The 19,989-nt window shown below is 43.7% G+C and overlaps 3 protein-coding genes across 5 annotated transcripts; all 3 read left to right on the forward strand.

Moving 5' to 3' along the window:
* The first annotated feature begins 751 nt into the window (after positions 1-751).
* Positions 752-4,180, forward strand: LOC120650169 (NADH dehydrogenase [ubiquinone] 1 beta subcomplex subunit 2-like). The gene is made up of 4 exons (XM_039927192.1): positions 752-951; positions 2,166-2,211; positions 2,298-2,366; positions 3,804-4,180. The coding sequence occupies exons 1-4, from the start codon at positions 845-847 to the stop codon at positions 3,831-3,833; spliced, it is 252 nt and encodes an 83-aa protein (XP_039783126.1). The 5' UTR covers positions 752-844; the 3' UTR covers positions 3,834-4,180.
* A 3,179-nt stretch (positions 4,181-7,359) lies between these two features.
* Positions 7,360-15,074, forward strand: LOC120650170 (membralin-like protein At1g60995). Of its 2 annotated transcripts, XM_039927193.1 has the most exons (15): positions 7,363-7,898; positions 9,029-9,091; positions 9,242-9,404; positions 9,498-9,664; positions 10,121-10,202; positions 10,346-10,407; positions 11,451-11,545; positions 12,124-12,203; positions 12,412-12,492; positions 12,745-12,861; positions 12,959-13,044; positions 13,173-13,279; positions 13,573-13,664; positions 13,766-13,842; positions 14,190-15,074. In XM_039927193.1, exons 1-15 carry the CDS (start codon positions 7,482-7,484, stop codon positions 14,649-14,651), a joined length of 2,151 nt encoding a protein of 716 aa, XP_039783127.1. In that variant the 5' UTR covers positions 7,363-7,481; the 3' UTR covers positions 14,652-15,074. The 2 variants fall into 2 exon arrangements, with proteins under 2 accessions (XP_039783129.1, XP_039783127.1); XM_039927195.1 differs by having other exon boundaries at positions 7,360-7,898; positions 9,242-9,664.
* Positions 15,075-16,837: 1,763 nt separating this feature from the next.
* LOC120650171 (uncharacterized protein At4g15545-like) lies at positions 16,838-19,680 on the forward strand. Of its 2 annotated transcripts, none has more exons than XM_039927196.1 (10): positions 16,838-17,325; positions 17,437-17,505; positions 18,029-18,082; positions 18,185-18,251; positions 18,342-18,416; positions 18,516-18,779; positions 18,868-18,913; positions 19,004-19,082; positions 19,172-19,281; positions 19,383-19,680. In XM_039927196.1, the coding sequence occupies exons 1-9, from the start codon at positions 17,035-17,037 to the stop codon at positions 19,262-19,264; spliced, it is 1,038 nt and encodes a 345-aa protein (XP_039783130.1). In that variant the 5' UTR covers positions 16,838-17,034; the 3' UTR covers positions 19,265-19,281; positions 19,383-19,680. The 2 variants fall into 2 exon arrangements, with proteins under 2 accessions (XP_039783130.1, XP_039783131.1); XM_039927197.1 differs by having other exon boundaries at positions 18,522-18,779; positions 19,383-19,655.
* Positions 19,681-19,989: the final 309 nt, after the last annotated feature.

The raw sequence follows: 19,989 nt of genomic DNA on the forward strand, positions 1-19,989 counted from the left end.
AAAAAGATAACGGTGCAATCCAAATTTAATTTGGATGCTCAGTTTAAGAGTTATAGCTTTTTAAATTTTGGATTTGTATGCATGTGGATGACATCATTAGTTTTGTCTAAAGATTCTTCTATTTAGTGGGCCGGCCCAAAATATTATCTCGATGCGCCAATACATGCAGGCGATGGGTCGTAGAACCATCACTTCTGTTGATGAATAACCGCACCCGCTCGGGACTTGGCCCAGCCGCTGGCAGCCACCACCCCGGCTGGCGTCGCCCGCCCACACACCACAGTCCATGTCGATTCCTCCCCGACTTTCTCTTCTAACGCCAGTGACCATTGGAGCTTCCGAATTCTAGCAACTCCAGAACCCTAACTTGTTGCTGGCCTCGACCACCACCCCGACCGCCCGCGATCTCGCAGGCAGCTGCTCACTCCACCTCTCCCGTCCCTCACCAGGGCCGGCGGCGGCGCGGCAAGGTTGCAGGGGCGGCGCGCGCTGCCAGCGCGAATGGTGGAGGTAGGGACGGGGTTGGGCTAAGGTTTTGGGTGAGGCGACGGATATAATATTTAGCACGAATCTCACTGGAAGGTGGAAAACAAAAATATGTTCCGAAAGATGTACTGTTTAGCCGATTCCAGTAACTTTAATTGCTCCCGGCGGCCCAATAGGGACTATGGGCTTTTCATCTTCTTTCCACAAAAATTCAAGAGGCCCAAGAGCCCAGCAACCAGCGAAGCGAAATGGGTGGCGGATCCAGAAGCCTGCCCAGTGCCCACCCCACAGACGACGCGCACCACAAGCACGCCGACGACTGAACGAGGCGAGGCGAGAACCGGCCGCGGCGGCGGCGATGGGCGGCGGCGGCGCGCACGGCGGCACCACCTACAAGGGCTACACCATCCCGCACAACAAGCGCTGGCACACCGTCGCCGGCAAGGGCCTCTGCGCCGTCATGTGGTACACCCGCCCCGCTCGTCCCCATTTCCCTCTCCGCATCCGCCCGATCCCTCATTCTCCTTCGATCCGGTGGTTGCCCCGGCCCCCCCGCTGATTCAAGGCTGTCTGGATGCCGCCGCCGGTGACTCCCGGCACTCATCTACTGGATGGAACGCCGCGGCGGGGTTCGTCTTCGCGGGTGGGCCTCGGGTAGATCGGGAAACGTTGGGGACAATTTTTTATGACATTTGTTCGTGCGCGGATCGTGAGGACCTTGGGATTACAAGGGGTTAGACGCGGTCTCGATCCATTTCCTGCCCACACCTGTAGCAAAAACCCGACTTGGGGATCTGGAAATGGAGCTGTGTGTCTGCCTTATTAACTCATCTCGTCTCGTTAGGGCTGCCCACCGATTGCAGCATCCGGGGGCTGTGATTGCTCTAGTGATCATCACTGACAGCTGTGCTTACCAGAACCATCGTTGCCCAATTAGTAAGGGCGAAGCCGACTTTTTATGCTTTCTTAGGCTTTTGGTGCTTTGATGAGAACTTTCTAACATCATTCGATGGCTTTATACCTGTATTTTTCTTGTTTTTCTTTGCAAGAGTTTGGGCATCGATGCTTCAACTGTTGTTTCATTTTTACAGCAAACAAGATCGATTCAAGTCATTTGATTGTTCTGTTGTTTTACATCCCTTGCCAGTTAAACAAAGCATGTTCCCTGGTTCACAATTATGTCTACAGGATGAATATTTAATTTTGAACATTTGGGGAGTTGGGTTTGAAAACGGCTACTGCAGTAAACATGTTATGGAAATTTCGTAACATGGTAACTAGCTAGTAAGTACAAGTACTTGAACAATCCCATTTCAATCACCACACATCTATTCTGTATCAAGTTACAAACAAAAGCCATGATTTCATAAGCATGGTATGCAGAAATGTATGCGGCATGATATTGAAGTCTGAAGTTCTGTTGTGCATGTAAGCCAGCTTTGCCCTTTCTTTGGGCATAGGTTCATTAACCAGCCTGAAAGTTGTCTTTCTTTTGTAGCTGGAGCTTCATATTCTTAATGCTGTAAATTTTCCTGAAATATTAAGAGTATACAAGTATAATGAATTATCTCAGATATCTTTAGACTTCTGAGTTTAAGCACCAAATATTCTAACAGCATAGTTTGGGCATATTTTCACGAGTCACAACTCACAAGCATAACCAATTTTTCTGTCTGTAGGTTTTGGGTTTTCTACAGGGCTAAGCAGGACGGTGCTGTGCTCTTGGTAATATTCTCTTTTATTTTTGTCAACTTCTGCTCTACACTGTATCTGTTTCTTGAATACAAGTTAAATAAGTGCAATTCTTTCAGGGCTTGCGCCATCCTTGGGATGGGCATGATGATCACTCTCATGGACATGGACATGGACATGAACATGAGGTATTAGCATCTGATTCCTTGTCTTCACTTAGCAATATGCTTTTGCTCGTTTTGTTAATGAATCTGAAAAAAGGTGTTGTTGATTGAGTACTCTGAATTCACACTTATTTGCAATGTTGCATTCGATAGTTTTTATTTCTACTGCCATCAGGTTTCTTTTCATAATTTTTTTGATATATTATAGTTCCTAGAATTTGGTAACCAGATCGGAAGAAATTATGCTTGGCTGCGAAAATATATGTTGCTGCATATCTAAGTTTGTGACTGGCAGTGATAAAAACACTCCTATCATGTGCTGCGACTGCATAATTATTTTAATGCCGTCATTATAGGATATTTCAGTTGGCAAGGCTATCACTTCATGAACTATAGTGTGTCTCATTTAGAGGTACCAACTAGTTTATATTTCTACTTGTCAACTAATTCTTGCTGAGCTTGTTGATTAGCTTAGTTCATTCTGCGTTGTTGTGAACATGCTTTCTTTTTTCCTTTTGAGATGAATCTGCACTACATGATGATCTTGCATTTTGGTGTTGGGGGGGGGGGGGATGATATTTCCTATATAGTATCAGGTGTTTTTATTGATGTGTTTGCTTATATTGTTCATGTCTTTCTTTGCTGTGTTTGCTTATAGCTTTCTTTACTGATGTTGGGGTTTTTCCCCCGAACAGACAAGAGATGAGATAGAGTGAGGAGAGAGCAAGCCAAGTGAGCAAATAAGCAAGAGGCCAAGAGTCCCCCCACCTCCTCCCCATAGGGGCTATTTATAGGGAGAAGGAGGTGGTTGTTTATACTTATTCCATTGGTGGGGTCGAATATTACAAGAGGGTCCTTGAGATTTACAAACAGGTCCCTAGATGCTGCAACTAAGTCCCTAGACCTCATAAACAAGCCCTTAGACCACTAATTCGGGTCTCTTTTGTACACAAGGGTGTGCTTATCCCCTACAAACTTAAGGCGCACCCCCAACAATTGGTAAAACTACCACTTCACGAACTATAGTGTACTTAGCTTAGAGGTAGCAACTAGTTAATATTTCCTCTTGTCAACAATTTTATTTTGAGCTAATTGATCAACTTAATTCATTATCCGCTGTATAAGCATTCTTGTTTTCCTTCTGATGAAATGGACCTGCAATACATCATGATCTTGCATGGGGAGTGACTAATAATTCCCTGATATTATCAGCTGTCTCTACTTGCTGTTTTGCTTAAATTGTGCATGTTTGAGAATTTATACTATGTAGCAGTAAACTCATGTATACTTTTCTAGGCTTCTAGTTGTGGCAATTTAATCCAAAATTGGGAGAGAAAAAAGAGTCATTTGCTTACAGTGTGTCTACTCTACGGGTCTGAATCGTCTGATTAAAGAAAAGAAGAATGAAGAGTCCTTTTGGCTATCTGGGAACTCATGGATTTTTCTTATTATTCTGTGCAGGCATCATCGTCATCGTCTTCTTCTCATTGAGTTCACTACAACTTGCAGCTGACGGTGATGCGATGTTCCAACTAAAGTTTCAGTTAATAAATTCTGCCCTGCTGCATGGGAGTCATGTTGTTTGCGAGTTGCTTAGCACAAACTGTTTTCCTGACAATTGTGCTTATGTATTTGATTTCAAGCTTCAGTTGATATGTTGTGGGAAAGAATTTGGTGTATGTCGCTTCTCGTTGTGACCACTACCTGTGCCCCTTGCTCTGCTCTTGCCCATAAGACCCAAACATCTTTGGACACAGTCTCTTTTTGTATTTTGTATTTATTGGGGCTTGATAGCAACTCAGTCGAGAAGAGGAATGGCGACTCGTGGTGCATTTATTTTTGGTTGATGTTGGGCAGCATTTGGTCATGAAGGTTCATGTTTATATCAATTTCTAAAAGTGCGAGGGCGTATAGGCATTCAGCTCCATTGTATCAAAGGACGATGGCATGACATTCAGTTGTCCACAAGCTGACCGGCACTGACTGAGCACAAGCTTATTTTGTGGGATTTGCTGCAGACTTTTGTTGGTGCTGATCTCGTACCCTGCAACGCGACTCGTATCCCTCTCGGTGCCATGTCCATGGCCGGGGAGTCCCCACCTCGCATCGCATTGCAGAGGAAGAGGTCGAGAAGAATGCATTCCTCGTCTGAAAACAGCTAAGCGAGAACCAGGCGATCGAGCAATGGTGATCTCCTCCCGGCAGCTAGTCCGACGAGGTGCTCCCAGCCGTGGAGCGCGTTGGCGCGAGCGGTACGGCCGGGCGGAGCACCTGCTCTTTCTGTCGCCTTGTTATTTGATGAAGTGATGAAGCTAACTGTTGCTCGCATCAGTTGATGCTAATCTCTGCATTACCGTGTCACTATACTTGGGCTTGATAAGATTACGCATCTGAACGAAGATTCTGAACTTGTAAATTAAGGAAAATACATTGTGCATTCTAAACGTCTGAAAAACAGTTACCATTTTCTCTTCTTAATGCAATGATACACAACTCTCCTGCGTATTCTCGAGATAAAAACAAGCTGAAGAAGGGAAACAGCGGCCTAGTGACATGCTAATGCCCTTCAACTTGCATCCATCCATGGGCCGGCTGATGAAGATTCCTTTCCAGCTGCACCTACCTCTACGCCCTGTGCTCATTCATTGAATTGGAGGCTAGCTCCATGAACATATCGTTTGAAACTGATAAGCAGCAGTGGTACTATATATCTGCAAAAATCAGGGCCCAATCCAATTGATGTTTCAAAAATCATGCATCGACTTCAGGAAAGTGGAGGAGCGCGCGCGTCGGGCTCCCTGGAAAGTGGAAACAGCAGTAGTGCTCATTCTGTTGTAGCATCTTCTGACTACAAATAGGCAGTGTGGTGCAACATCGTAGCCCCCCGTTCACCGTAGCGGGGAGAGGCTAGGAGTTTTCAGGTGCACTGTCAGTGTTAACCAAGTGCTGCTTCCGTTTGTCACAGTTTTCGCAGTAGTGTAGGCGTGTTCTCGCACTGAGGTACTGAGCGGATGTCATCTGGTAATACGAACCAGAACCACGGATCGTTTCGTTTGTTCCTACGCTTCTTTCCTAAATATATACTACCTTTAACCCTTAACGGGGCTTAGTGTAGAACAAAAATTTGGCCATAGGAGTAGTGATCGAGTTCCAACTTAAAAGACTCAACAATTCTCAAGAGTGTGAGTGTCGCTGGAGTAGCTAAGGGCCGTGTTTGGTTTACATGATGAAACTTTTTCACAAAAATACGAATGCGTGCGTGAAGTACTAAACGAAGTTTATTTGCGAAATTTTTTTATGAATGGGTGTAATTTTTCGAGATAAATCTAATAAACCAAATTTCATCATGATTGGCTACAGTGATGCTACAGTAACCGAGCCTAATAATTCCCTAGCCATACGGTTAAAGACCTCATTAGCTACAGTAAAATACTACAGTACTGTAGTTTTGGAGGTGATTCGGTAATTAGACTTCATTTAGTATCTCTAATTAGGGGTCAAAACTGCTAAAAGTTTTCATAAATTTTTTTTCACCCCCTAACCAACACATGGCCAAGGGTAAAGTTGACGGTGATATTGATTCGTGGGAGATGACAGCTGAAGCTGACCTGACGAAGGACGATTCGTGGGAGATGACAGCTGAAGCTGACCTGACGAAGGACCAAGGAAATGAAGAAGAGGTAGAGTGGTGAGAAAGTTTGGATTTTGGTACTGTAGTATGTTTCGTTATTATTTGACAGTTAATGTTCAATTATGGACTAATTAGACTTAAAAGATTCATCTCGTTCTAATCAATTAAACTGTGTAATTAATTATTTTTTAACTACATTTAATGCTTCATATATGTGTTCGAAAATTTGATGTGACAGGTACTGTGAAAACTTTTTTAGGAACTAAACACCCCCACATTTGCTTTGATTCATGGGAGGTGACAGCTGACAAAGGACCAAGTAAACGAGCAAGACATTTGCTTTTGATTCATGGGAAGTGACCGCTGACAAAGGACCAAGTAAACGAGCAAGACATTTGCTTTTGATCCACAATACACGATCGCGGTGACAATGTGCTGCGGCGACCTTGCTCGCGGCCATCGGTGGTGCGTCCGGACAGGCTACAAGTGGTGGACGAGTGGAGCGACTATATTTTGAGAGTGGAATGCTTCCAAATAGACCCAAAGCCACGGGCCACGGGTCCAAAGTACAACTGGGGAAGCTAACAACAAAAGCCCATGGTGGTGGCTTGTCGTTGCTAGCTTTCCACGCTCGCACATACTTGCCCTTCTTCTGCCTGCCTGCGAATGACAATGATCCAAGGTTCTGGATTATGGATTTTTGAAGAAAAATTTGAGGTTTGTTGTTGCTTCTGAAAGGGAACTCTCTGTCCGTGCTTTTTGTTTCACAAAAAGTGTAGCCGCCTTTGGAACAAGAGAAACCCAAATTTTAATTTGTTCTTCAAGGAGACCGAACCATGTACATTTTATGGAAAGTTATCCTCTTGGATCCAAAGAAAATTTTTCTCGCACACTCACTTACCATGGCTGCACTTCTATGTTGCCCACACTCCTCCCTCCGCCACGTAATCCATAAAAATCGTACCGTTTGGCAGGGCTCCAGCACAAGTTGCTAAAGGAGCCGAAGTCGGAGGCCGGAGCCCTCCCAAAGGGCCCTCAAAGCTGCAGATACGAAATTTATATTAAACTTGAACACACTACCCTGGGCTCAAATTTGAATTACTAGGCAGGCTCTCTACCTCTCTCGTAAATTTCAAGCAAAAAATAGGTTCAAATTTGAGCCTTAAACTGTCAACATTGGTCTTTACTGTTTATATAAGGGTTTACCGAACGACAAGACGGCACAATAAAACCTGGCATCCTCATCCGCTCGCTCGGCGCCAGCCATACGATACGGCGCTATCCACCAGCCAGATTCCAGACCCAAACCAACCACAACCAGCCAACCGAACCACCGTGCCGGCGGCCGGAAAGAAAAATTGCTGCGTGCGCCCCGCCGCCTGCACACACGCCTTGGCCCATTCCCCAAGAAAGCGCCCGCCCCCGGTACTGGCACGCAGGCGACGCAAAGCAGTGGGGAGCGAAAGCAAAACGTATTAAACTCGCACGCACATCAATCGCATGCGCTGATGCGCACTGCCCCCCGGACAAATTCAAATCGCCGAAGCCCGAATTCCCCAGCACCGAATTTTAGCGGGCGGGCGGGCGGCCGCTTTCCCTCGATCCGCTCCGGCTTCCAGCCCCGAATAATCCCTAATCCCAATCGAATCGAAGCTTCCGTCCTTCGAGGGGTAGGGGTAGGTGCAGGCGGAGCGCGGAGGTGGAGGGGGGCGCGGCCCTGCTTAGGGTTTGGAGGTGGCCGGCGGCGGGGCGGCGGGGGGATGGATCCGGAGCAGACGTTCCTGCGGGTGCACGCGCGCCTGTCGGGGATGCTGTCCCAGCTGCTCACCCCGCGGATCCGCCTCGCGCTCGAGTACCTCTACCTCGCCGGCGCCGTCGCGCTCTTCTGCCTGCTCGTCGTCATGCACACCAACTTCGTTCAGCAGGTGAGCCGCGGCCCCGCTCTCCTGGAATGGCCCGCCTAGCTGCCTGCCCTTTCTATTGCTCCTGCCTGCTGCTTCCGCTGCCACTTGTGTCATTGATTGGGGCCGCATATGGCGCCTGTTGAGGGCTTCTTCTGTCGGTGAGCAATCACCGGGTTTTGGGTGGGAGATTCGTGCTAGTTTCGGTAAAATTGTAGTGTGATGTAAATTGTGGAAACAGAAGTACCATTGCTGCTTGCTCATTATTTTGCTGGTGTAATGTGAGGAACTTTTGCCAATCCTCTGCGATTCCTTGCAGTGGTATTTAGTTTGAACTACGAGGAAAAAAATAAGTTAACTAATCACTTGATGTGTATACATAGTGTTCCATTCCTGTTCTGTTCATTATTGACATTTGTAATCTGGACATGCTTATGTTCTGTTCTATTCATGCCTCACACTCATCATGTCAATGCATCTTTCGGTTGTTGATTTCATTGAGTTGCTGCTTGGTTGAATTTAGCTAATCTGATCGATCTAGTCTGTCAGTGATGCATGGGATTGAGCAGAAAATAAATAATTCGATGGTCTATGAGATGCCTACATGCATATAGCACATCGGACCAGGCAATTCCATGCAAATATGCCCTATTCATCTAAATAATATGTCTATACATCTGTATCTGTACATATAAAAGAAGGCTCACTGTAATTTGAATAGTCATAGTCACTAAGTTCCCGTGTCCATGGTGTTGAGTAACGTGATCGAGGAATGTTGTATGCTACTTGAGAAAGGTTTTGACAAGGCAGGTACAAGAGAAATGTTTTGACAAGGTGGGTACACAGACTGTTTCTGTGCTCCCAGAATGGGAATATTCCCAGGACAACTCGGCATGATTTCACTTTCCTGGTGATTACACATATCAACTGGCTAGAAACAGAAAGTTCACGGGCTGGAGATTTGTAACACAACAATCTAGATTTGAAGAAAAAGAAAGCATCTCTGTAGGAAAAGGAAAGGAAAGGAAAGGAAAGGAAAGAACAAAACCCTATATGATGGGCTAATACTATTTGATTTTGTACCTCACATATGTGTTTCCATTCCAGTGTTTATTTGTAGATTCTCACCTCTAAATTGTCTTTTGCATGCAAAGCCTGGCTGCTCAAGTGAGTTTTCTGGAATTGAATTTGGAGAAGCACAACTTGTCCAAATCAAGGTATGTGTTGATGCTGTGTTGCTCTTTTCATTCGTTCTTGAGTTTTTTGCAACTCTGTAAATTCCGTTATGCATGTTTTATCCTTCCTTTTCTTTGATGCTTCCTATTTCCTGTGTCAACTGTAAACATTGCCCATGTTATGAGTTGTAGATTATCAGTGGGGGACTATGGGCCAGCAGAGGTGCTTCTTACATCATGGATCTACAGAACCTGGGACGTTCAGCTGAGAAAATTTTAGAGGTTAATGGTGATAAGTTCAACATTTTGGCATCTAAGTTTTGGTCAACCTGGGTTGGCCCTGGAGCTAGGAGGAGTAAGCTAATGTTTAGAACTTGGAAGGGAGACAAAGAATTTGAGCCTCAATCAGAGAACACAGCTGACACAACTGTTACCACGACTATTCCAGGCATACCAGATTTGAATGCAGCTGGAGATGGTTCTGTACACTACCCTTTATCTGCTAAGGAGTCGTTTAAAGCAGCAGTAACATATTTGTTCAGAAAATGGTATGTTCGTGCTGTGTCATTCTGGAGGAACATAAAGCAACTTGCAGAAAATACCCTCCAATTAATGGTAAGAAGTTTGACCAGGATTTTTGAAACTGCCGCCTTGTTTAATTCCCTTCAAGAAAGTCCTTTTGTTGGTCCTAGGTGGATCGTTTCTGGTGCAGCCAAAAAGCTGCTATATGTTCCCTTTTAGGAAAAAAGAATTAGTTCCTAGGTGTTTGTTAGGCTTACATCTTGCTTTTTGAGAAGTGTTTCGGAAGGATCAAGTTAGTGGGATTAGCAGTGTATTGTTGATATTTGTTGGATCAATACTGTAATAGTATGAATCAATATTCAGGTTAAGAAAAGATGCTCATAATGATTTTTGTTCCTGCTGTGTTCCATAAGTGGTGTGGTACCATATCTTTTTCGTTTATGTGTTTGCTTGTTCGTGATCTGTGTTGTGGTTTTATCTGTTGCCTAATTAGTCAAACATTCATGTATTTTATTCCCTAGGATATTCTCTTGTTCATTTGAATGACAGGTCAGATCAAATTGGAATGACTTCCTCCATATCATTAAGGATCTTCAACTACCAAGCATGGATCATCTACTTTCGACGATAGGTAATGTTTGTCATAAAATTTGGTCATATTCTATGATGCCTCGTCCTAGAATGGTGTTTGCATGAATCTTATTAACCTTGTTACCTGCAAACTCCAGCACTAATTTTCCCTAACTTCTTGTTAGCTTATTTTGTTTGTTACAGTGCAGTGGTTTGAGAGGAGGAGTAAAGCATTTGAACCTACCTATTTATATGGCGTGGAGAAGGTCAGATTCTTCGTGGCATATTGATATCACCTGTCCACTGTCTGCTTTAATTTTTTTTTTTGGTGATGAACTTGGTCAGATTCTTCGTAGAACAAAATGAATAGAAACCTTTTATTTTACATATTTGAAACTTTTAGGCCACTCTTCAGTGAGGAAATAGTGTATTCAACTAGTCTATCCTCAGCTGGTAAAAATGACGTAAAATATCTGCTAACTTTGAATATGCCACTGCTTCTTGACATCTTCATTGTGAAGTTCCATTATGAGGACATTTTCTGCTAAATTTCAGAAAGTATCCTTGCTGTTCCTTTGTTCACTTATCATTATAAACTTAGGCACTGTCTAGTGTCCCTCACTACTACTTTAGTGCGCTCTTCTCTAGCGAGCTCATAATGCAACCTCCACCAACACCACTGCGGTCTCCAGTGATGAGATGGAACACTGGATACCGATGGAAGCTACATGCCTTCACTGTTGACCTTCTTGCTCTCTGATCTGCCACTCGCCTTTCCAAGCCACAACAACTCAAGTTGTCTCAAGTCTCAACATGTTAGTGAAGGGGCAGGCTATTACTGGCCTGCGAGCTCACCAAACTGTTCTAATGCACTCTCAGCAGCCACTCTGCTTTCAGACTGCACCTTGGCATTCCAACTACTCACAGTCACAGGACATGAGAGCACTAACATGGAAATTTGTTGGCGAACTCCCTTCACCGCACATGTGTTGCAATCTTTTAATTTGGCAAGAGTAAAAGAGAGTTAATTTAAGACAGTAAAAGATCTTCGACCTTATTAGAGTGACATATTCACCTGGGGAATGAGGATTTGAAAAGTAGTAGCATTCACAATCAGACAATTTTAGCAAGAAAGGTTTAACTGATGACATGTAGTCTCTTGAATTAACTGCATGCAAGCCTTGAGTTGTTAATAGGATTAAATGACTAATTTGTTGTTCCTTTATGTTTGTATATGCATTTACTAGCATTATATGTTGAAAAATATTCATTTTAGGAGCTTCCTCACATGTTTATTTATTTTCTGCAGGGATATTTCTTGCTTTCAGAAGGTGCTAAAATTCGTCATGGTGTTCGAACAATCAATATCACAATTTCTGCTCGAAATCCTTGCTTCGGAAACAGGTTATTTTTCAGTCTTTCTCGAACCCTCCCTGTTTGCAAGCTTTTTAATGACAAGGGTTGCTAGTGTATCTAACACCTTCTCATATGCTGAAAACTTTGATCTGACATAGATTTTGGGAGATGGCCCTTCGTATTTATATGCAAGCACACTGCATATTGTATTTTAAGAGTATTAATGACCTTCTCTAGGAAACATACCTGTCTAAATGTTTCCACTTGTGCACATATTTGTTCATGCCAGTTTGCTACTTAGATTCCATGTAGTATCAAGCTAACAAATTTTACAAATATGGTTGGTTAACAATTTGTGCAACTATTTTTTTCCATCTTGAGTTTAATGAGGTCTTTGGCAACATTAATCTTGAACAAGTGCGGTAGTGCCATATTTCAATGAGCACTTCGTTAATAATTCCTATAGCATTGCAAACATGAAAATTTCTGTATTCTCATAATCTGTTAATTGTGTGAGTTTGTGTAACATGGGAGAAAGACATTTCTTTGTCTATGTTGTACTTATACTATCCAATTGGATTGTCTGCAATTAGAATGCCAAAATTTTCTACTTTTTCCCTTTTCAGGTGGCAGCAGCTTTTGATAAACAGCCTTGTTGGCTATGATACTATACTTACAAACAGCTTGGTGAATTCTCCTGGTCATGGTATGCTTCTGATCATGTTATGCATGTTCCAACCTTAATTAATAATCATTAGAGTAGTTCCAGGCTTGGTTCATGACAACAAAAGTAAAAGGACATTCAACTTTCTCGGAAGCATGTTGAACAACAGTTTTTTTTTATTTACTTCGTGTAACTATTTGCATTACAACCCCTCTTTCATTAATCTTTTGTTCTTTGGTACGTTGTGCAGGCTATCTATACAACTTTCAGACAAAAGAGCTCTATGATCTCAGTTATGGGCACGAACCACAAGGTCCTACAAGATTTGGAGGTTTGTATAGTTAACTTTGTTTTCTCAATATGTTGACTTAACCCATGAGTATTTCCTAAATGATGTGTCAGAGCTTTATACATTCCAAATGCTAAATTGCAATGAACTTTTACATATGAAAAATACAGAACCGAAAAGCCCTTAGTTTTGTTGAAGCCTTTTGGTTTGCCTTTTTTTTTGTTGCGATAACATACATGACTCCTATCTGCCTCTAGCATCAAACCTGATGCATTGCAACTTTGGTGTTTGCAGATTACTTTGTGACAAAATGTGGTGTCCTTCTAATGTCACTCTTTGTCTTTTTCACAACCACCATGTCTGTTTCATTTACTCTGAGAGAGACGCAATCCCGCATGCTTAGGTTCACAGGTTTGTGTTCCTTTCTGTAGGTTTCGACCTGGATTGCTTTGCGCTTAAATATTTTATTTAATTCACCTAGTGCGCTGTTCTTCCTTGAAATTTTCAGTGCAGCTTCAACACCATGCACGCCATCAATTGCCCACTTTTCAGTTGATATTCGTGCACGTCATCGAATCATTGGTCTTTGTGCCGGTAATGGGAAATATCCTTTGGTGTTTTGAAATATTTGAAGTTTGTGGTGAAAATGTATTCTCTGCACTTCTGCAGGATTCACCAAACTTCTACATAACTCACTCATTGTTTTGTTTTGATATTTGTAGATTATGATTGGGATCCTCTTTTTTCTATTTGAGTTCTACGATGATCAATTGCTTGCATTTCTTGTTTTGACTCTTGTATGGTTATGTGAGCTATTCACAATGATCAGGTAATGTTTTATGTTGTGGTATTTCTGGAATTTTTATTATTACTCCACACCTGTTGTGACTTGTGGGACTTTTGGGGAGTAAATTAGGTTTTTTGCTCAGTAGAACTGTTGAGAGAGCAATTAAAAAACAATGTCATGGTAGAGAAAGCTAAAAAGTGATCACTTTGGTTTGTGGAAATGGTGCAAGGCACATAGCATGCATGCATTTAGCAGAACTTATCTGGTGCAGGACAGACTTTTGAAGCTAGTTATCTTATGTACTTATTTTGTATCCTTATTTTCTCATTTTGCAGTGTTCGGACATCTATATCGATGCAGTTCTTTCCACGCTTTTTCTTGCTGTATTTCCTGGTTTTCCATATCTACTTCTTCTCATATACTTATGGTAAGTTCAACGGGTGTCCTTTTTTTTACTGAACTACTGATTAACTAATGGCAGCATTTCTACCGCTCTATGACTTTTAAAATTAATGTGTTCTCTGCCAGGCTTCTCATATCTGGCTTTCTCTGCTACGGCCGCATTTATGCAGCATCTGATTTTATATTTTTGGAACCGGTTTGAGGTAAGTTAATATCTTATTTTTGTGAGTGTATTTCTCATTCTTCTTTATCCAATGCTTGTTTCTACTATATTTCGATGTAATATCCTGCTCGCATTTTTTTGGCAAATAATCATTGATTACTATTAGATGTTTTGAAGTTTAGTATCACTCAGCTATTTTAGCTTCTGAGCATTTTTTGTATGCACTGCTTGTCATAACTTTAATGTAATAAATCGGAAAGTTCTCCCAATATTGGTTGATTCACTAGTGAGATAGATAGTGCGCATATACTACGCATTGGTTTCATTAGCTCCGAGAAGTCCTGGCCTCTCAATGTGTTTACTTCATGTTGATTTATGGTGCTTCAGGTGCCAGCTCTCCAGAGATTCATTCGGAGTCGAGCTCACATTCACCAGCAGACAGGTGTCCAGATTGCTACCTCAACCATCTACGCATCTACCTTACACATTGCTAGGGTAAATGTGAGGGACCCTGGCACTATAAATGATGGCCTTGGTGCTGATCGTGAAGCAGATGCCCTATTGGTTCAGGATGAGTCTACCAGGAACCAGCAAGAGGGTCAACAGAATGGAATTGCTGAGCCAGCAGCCAACAGTGCTCTCCAATATCAAGAGCAAAACCCTCAGCAAGCTGGAAACGCCCCTGCAGGCTCGGGCTCCTTGAATCCATTTGGCTCCCTTCTGTTGTGGTTGTTAGGAGGGGGTGCTTCTGATGGCATAGTTTCTTTCTTCTCTATGTTCAGAGATGTCCGTGATCATGGTCAAGATTACACCGATCCACCTCGAAACGAAAATGATCAGGTGACATAGAATCATGAAGATGAAAAGTGGAGCGAAGATGAATGGTACTCACAGTGGGTGCTTGGGCAGAGGCAATCTATTTGTTGCTAGGATGATATAAAGCCATCAGCCCCTTCAAAAGGATAATGACGAATACTGGTGGCAGCATATACAGACTGGTATCGCTGGAGATACCATGTTAGTATTATCTGTTTATCTGTTTTTTTGGTTAGTTGGTAAGGATGTTGAATTGTATCTATTCATGAATCATGATATATGTACATTCCCTACCGTCTGAATGGGGATGCCCATTCCAGTCCTGTACAGAAATGTCATCTCTGACAGCATATTGACTGTTGTGCAAATTTTTTGTACTTCATGGGCGGTTCTGTAACATGCAGTGCTACCGTGTACACTTGTGACTGAATTCAACAAAGTAATGGTATGGATTTATCGTTGCTTCTGCTGTTCCTACTTTAATGTTAGTTGGGGGTGCGACTTAGATTTGCAAGGGGCAAAGCACACCTTTGTGTACAAAAGAGGCCCAAAATAGAGGTCTAAGGATCTGTTTGTGAGGTCTAGACTTAGTTATGACATCCAGAGATCTGTTTGTAAGTCTTAGGGACTTGTTTGTAAATCTTAAGAATTTTCTTGTAATATTCAACCCCACCAATGCAATAAACATAAACGACCACCACTTCTTTCTCCCTGTAAATAGCCTGCCATGGGGTAGAGGTGAGGACTTTTGGCCTCTTGCTTATTTGCTCTCTTTTTGTTTGGTTTGCTCTCCTTCTCTTCCTAAGATTACTACGTTGAGCTTAGACCCTCTCTTTATCTTTTCTGTTTGGTTTCGGCTCGTTCGATCCTCGACATTAGTGCTTGCAGATTAGTAGTTCCTCGTGATTGTTTTATTAGGTGTTCTTCAAAATTTTCAAGTGTCATATACTGCCGCTCAGGGGGTGTCCTTGCCGTACATTATGCGTTTTTTAAATAAGTACATCGCGTTGTTGATTTAATCTTCGAAAGTAGCCACTGTTCCTTTGCGGCTTCTTTTTGGAGATCCCTTGGGTTTGACATTCCAGATGACTTCGAGGCTCGTGACATTCATCAACTGCCCCGCCCAGCTTCCATTGCGGGCAGCCACTTTGACACATTCGTCCTATTATGTTGTTGGCATCTCTGGAAGAGAAGGAACGGGATCACCTTCCGTCAAGAAAGCATGTCGCTGCGGCAGACACTGCAAGCGTGCAAGAACGAAGCTCGACTGTGGAGCTGCCGCCTGCCGTGCGGCGAGAGAAATATTGCTGCCCATTGGTGCTCTTTATTTTCTTTGGCAATGTAAGCCCATACCACAAATGTAATGTCTACTACTATCTGGTCATTAAAGACTAAATATTAAATGAATGAATCAGGTGGGGGGCCCTCTCCCCCTCCGTTGACCCCTCAAAAAAAAAATCTTTGAAAGTAGCAGAAGTGCATATCAAGGCTACCACTTTAGCCATTTTCACTGGGAACATCGTCTCTTTTTATCGGGGGAACTGTTATATAACCTTTACCATTACAGAGATGTACAACGGTATGATTTCAAGTCATTTCACATGTAAGCTTGCAAATTAGTTGCCTTGAATTTGACATTACGTGACCTTTTATCAGTGGATTGCTCTATTTGAAACCAGAAGGGGTGTTATTTTGCATTGCATCGTATGTGGGGCAGTGGCATAGCTTTCACAATTTCATAAGCCTACTATCTTCACACGAGAGACTAGACCTATACTATATAAATAATGATAATTTAAAGAAAACTTGTATATGGTTGTACCAATAGGAACCGTCTCTACCTCAACGTGTACCAATAGGAACCGCCTCAGCCTCAACGCGTAAAGTCGTCGTGGCGCTTCCCTCCGGTTACTTCAAGTCGCTAAAGAGAAAAGTTGGGACCGAAATCTCTCGCTCGGCTTCCATGACCACCGTCCTTTAGAACGAAAAATGCCTTCCCTCATTGATCTACATCACCTTATTATTCCCATTTCGTACCGCATCTCTCTGTGACCACAGTACGAACCTCACCGTCCCCGTTTCAAACAATTGCCACTTTTTTTTTTTGAGAAAAACAATTGCCACTTCGGGCGCTCACCCCAGCAAAAACCGAGGCGAGGGGGCGCAGCGCAGGGACCCCGAAACAATTTCAAACCCCTCGCGGCCTCGCGTCGACCGCCGAGCCCATTTCAAACCCGGAAAAACCCCAAGCGGCCAAGCGCACCGAGGAAGCGGCGGTGGTGGTCCCTTTTCCCCCTCGCCCCCCTCCACTCCAAAGCGGACAAACCCAAGCACGCGCCCAATCCATCCGATTCGGGGTTTCCTTCTCGCCCCCCACTCCCCATTCCCTTCTCCGTGGAGAGATCTGGCGGCGGCGATGCCACTGGGGAAGGGCGCGGCGGCGATGGGGGCGGGGGACTTCGCGCTGCCGGACGAGGTCCTGGCGGCGCTGCCGCGGGACCCCTACGAGCAGCTGGATCTGGCGCGGCGCATCACGGCGATGGCCGTGGCCGGCCGGGTGTCCGGGCTGGAGCGGGAGGCGGGACGGCTGCGGGCGGAGGCCGCGGAGAAGGACCGCGAGAACGCGGAGCTGCGGGAGCGGGTGGGGCTGCTCGACACCGCGCTGCAGGAGACCAACGCCAGGCTCCGCGCCGCGCTCGAGGACAATGTGGGTGCCGGCGCGCTCCGGGGGGGGGGGGCATGCTGTTCATTTTGGATTTGGGTTCGGTTGGCGTCTCGATTTGACTGTGGGGATTGGGTGTTTGCGCTGTGGGTGCAGATTAAGCTCAGCAAGGAGCGGGACTCGCTGGCGCAGACGTCCAAGAAGCTGGCGCGTGACCTGCAGAAGGTGCCCTCGTTTGACCTCTCCTCCTTCTACATACATATTTGTCGGTGTAATGCTCTAGGATTAGAAACTCCCTTGTTAGGAAGCTTATTAAGCAGGGAGATTATAGCAGTTAGGTAAGGGGAAGAATTTATTCGAACCATTTATTAGTGGATTCTTCTTCTAAGATCATAATGGAAGGATTGAATTATCCAGACATTCAATAGCATACTAGTCACTGTATATGTCAAGCAAAATGGTGTTTAACTTGGTTTATGCTGATGAAATCAATCACCCAATCTGCAGCCATGATCATTGGCTTAGTGCCCCCCCCCCTGCAATAAGGCACATTAGGGAGATGCAGTAATTAATCTGAGGAGTGAATAAATCTTGTCTCCTTTTCCCCCTCCCCTTTTCACATTACACCAAGAGGGGGAACTTTTTTTTAAGTTCTCAAAGACCAAGCCAGATGATGTTAGCCATACTTTATCTTTTTTCCCTAGCCTTTTTACGTGGCAGCGTTCTGATATATCTTCTCTATTCTCAGCTGGAGTCATTCAAGAGGCATCTGATGCAGTCATTGCGTGATGATAGTTCATCGGTGTGTTCATCTGTTTACCCAATAGATCATTTTGATTTATATGTTCTTCCTAATTTGTGGTAAGGGTTGAGATTGATTTTTTACTGAATCCTTCTCAAGCAGCATCAAGAAACAGTTGACATTACAACGTGCGATCAGTCAGTAGCATCAAAAGTGCCGTCATGTGGAGGTTCTACATACTTCAAAATTTGTAATTTCTATTAACTATCGAAAATTTCTTACATTGATCCCTAACTGTACCTTATTGGGAATGTTGAAGATGGTGGGTCTTTCAGTCACCCTGCGCCAAGTATATTGAGCGAGTCTTTGGATGTTGGAAGTACAAACCGAGAAGGTCTTGTTAGCTTATCATTTATTGATCGTCTTGTTAGCCATCAACTGATCATGCTGGCAACATAAGTTTCAATCATTTGCATTCCTGAAAATCAATTAGGTACAGCGGCAAGGCCTCCTATCCAAAAATATGCCCTCTCATCACACATCACTCCTCGCCTTACCCCGGAAGCCACTCCTAAAATATTGTCCACCTCAACTTCTCCAAGGCGAATGTCTACCACAGCAACACCAAAATTGATGTCTGGTGCCACCTCACCAACAAGAGCCCGAATTGAAGGGCACATGTCAATGACACCATGGTATCCATCAAGCAAGCAATCCTCTGCCGCTAACTCTCCTCCACGAGGACGACCCAACCCAGGTTTCCTTTTTTTTCTGAGACATGATGCTGTTTGGCACTACAATGCTATATGAATAGAACAAATATGGTTAATGCTTGGGGTTTTCAGGTAGGACTCCTCGCATTGATGGAAAGGAGTTTTTCCGCCAGGCCAGGTCTGTTGATAACCTGCCCTCTTTTCTGCACCATAAGCAAATGAGATGGATGATATATCGTTATTAACTGAACTTTATTACAATTTCTAGGAGCCGTCTATCATATGAACAATTTGGAGCATTCTTAGCCAACATCAAAGAGCTCAATGCCCATAAGCAGTCACGGGAGGTTAGTCAATTGGGTCCATTTGCTAATTTTTTGAATTGGATCCTGTCGTGGCATAACACAAAAGTTGTTCACGTTTACATCTCAACCAGGAAACTCTCAAGAAAGCTGAAGAGATCTTTGGTCCTGACAACAAAGATCTGTACCTATCTTTCCAAGGTTTGCTAAATCGTAGCATGCCATAGGCTTCATGTCTCTCTTGGTAAGTTTGGTATCCAATTACATGAACTGAAATAGTCCCTTCATCCATGATTATGTACCACAAAAACTAGCAAGATGCACTAATTTATTGTTGGATTGCAGATAACTAAGTTGCTGCATTAGCAACTTTTTGCCATCTAGTTGCCGAATGCAAGGTCCAGTTGCAAGTTTTGCTCCCATAATCCACATTGGGTGGAACGATCGGACCTCTCTGAACAACTGAGTGTGTGCAACCGGTGTTGCTTCTGTAAGTGGTGTCCTTGCGGGAATCGGATGGCATTTCATTGCCTAAATTAGGATCCAGTCTCCAGTCTGTCATGGTGCCTATCCCTGTAAAATCTCGAAACAAACAAACATGAGAGTAATATTATGTCATTTATCCCCAACTTAATCTTCACTAGGGGTGGTAATGGGCTATGGCCTAGTAACCTCTTATAGCCCAACAAGGCCCTTAAATATTTTAGATTAAAATTATATAAAATTAGAGCACAGCCCTTTTAGGGCCCGGTCCTTAGATTTTCTAGTTCAAAATTTTGGACTCTTTACCATCCCTAATCTTCACCTGTTGTTTTACTTCATCTCGTTCTGAGCTAACCAGGAACTTCCGTGCTGATCTGATTTGCACTCAAGTTGGCAGATAATATTATTTTGTTTCGCAGCTTAATTACCGAAGTTGGCAGATAATTCCCAAAACGCAGACAAGAAAAGG

This window comes from Panicum virgatum, chromosome 9K (genome assembly GCF_016808335.1).
Source record: "Panicum virgatum strain AP13 chromosome 9K, P.virgatum_v5, whole genome shotgun sequence".
NCBI classification, from domain to species: domain Eukaryota; kingdom Viridiplantae; phylum Streptophyta; class Magnoliopsida; order Poales; family Poaceae; genus Panicum; species Panicum virgatum.

Bases quoted from the DNA above. Each gene is read 5' to 3' on its own strand.
- LOC120650169 (XM_039927192.1), top strand. From the start codon at position 845: ATGGGCGGCGGCGGCGCGCACGGCGGCACCACCTACAAGGGCTACACC. The intron at 2,212-2,297 runs GTAATATTCTCT...CAATTCTTTCAG, and splicing joins AGGACGGTGCTGTGCTCTTG to GGCTTGCGCCATCCTTGGGA. The intron at 2,367-3,803 runs GTATTAGCATCT...TATTCTGTGCAG, and splicing joins GACATGGACATGAACATGAG to GCATCATCGTCATCGTCTTC.
- LOC120650170 (XM_039927195.1), top strand. From the start codon at position 7,482: ATGCGCACTGCCCCCCGGACAAATTCAAATCGCCGAAGCCCGAATTCC. The intron at 9,665-10,120 runs GTAAGAAGTTTG...TTTGAATGACAG, and splicing joins AAAATACCCTCCAATTAATG to GTCAGATCAAATTGGAATGA. The intron at 13,045-13,172 runs GTAATGGGAAAT...TGATATTTGTAG, and splicing joins AATCATTGGTCTTTGTGCCG to ATTATGATTGGGATCCTCTT.
- LOC120650171 (XM_039927196.1), top strand. From the start codon at position 17,035: ATGCCACTGGGGAAGGGCGCGGCGGCGATGGGGGCGGGGGACTTCGCG. The intron at 18,252-18,341 runs GTTCTACATACT...GGAATGTTGAAG, and splicing joins AAAAGTGCCGTCATGTGGAG to ATGGTGGGTCTTTCAGTCAC. The intron at 18,780-18,867 runs GTTTCCTTTTTT...TGGGGTTTTCAG, and splicing joins ACGAGGACGACCCAACCCAG to GTAGGACTCCTCGCATTGAT.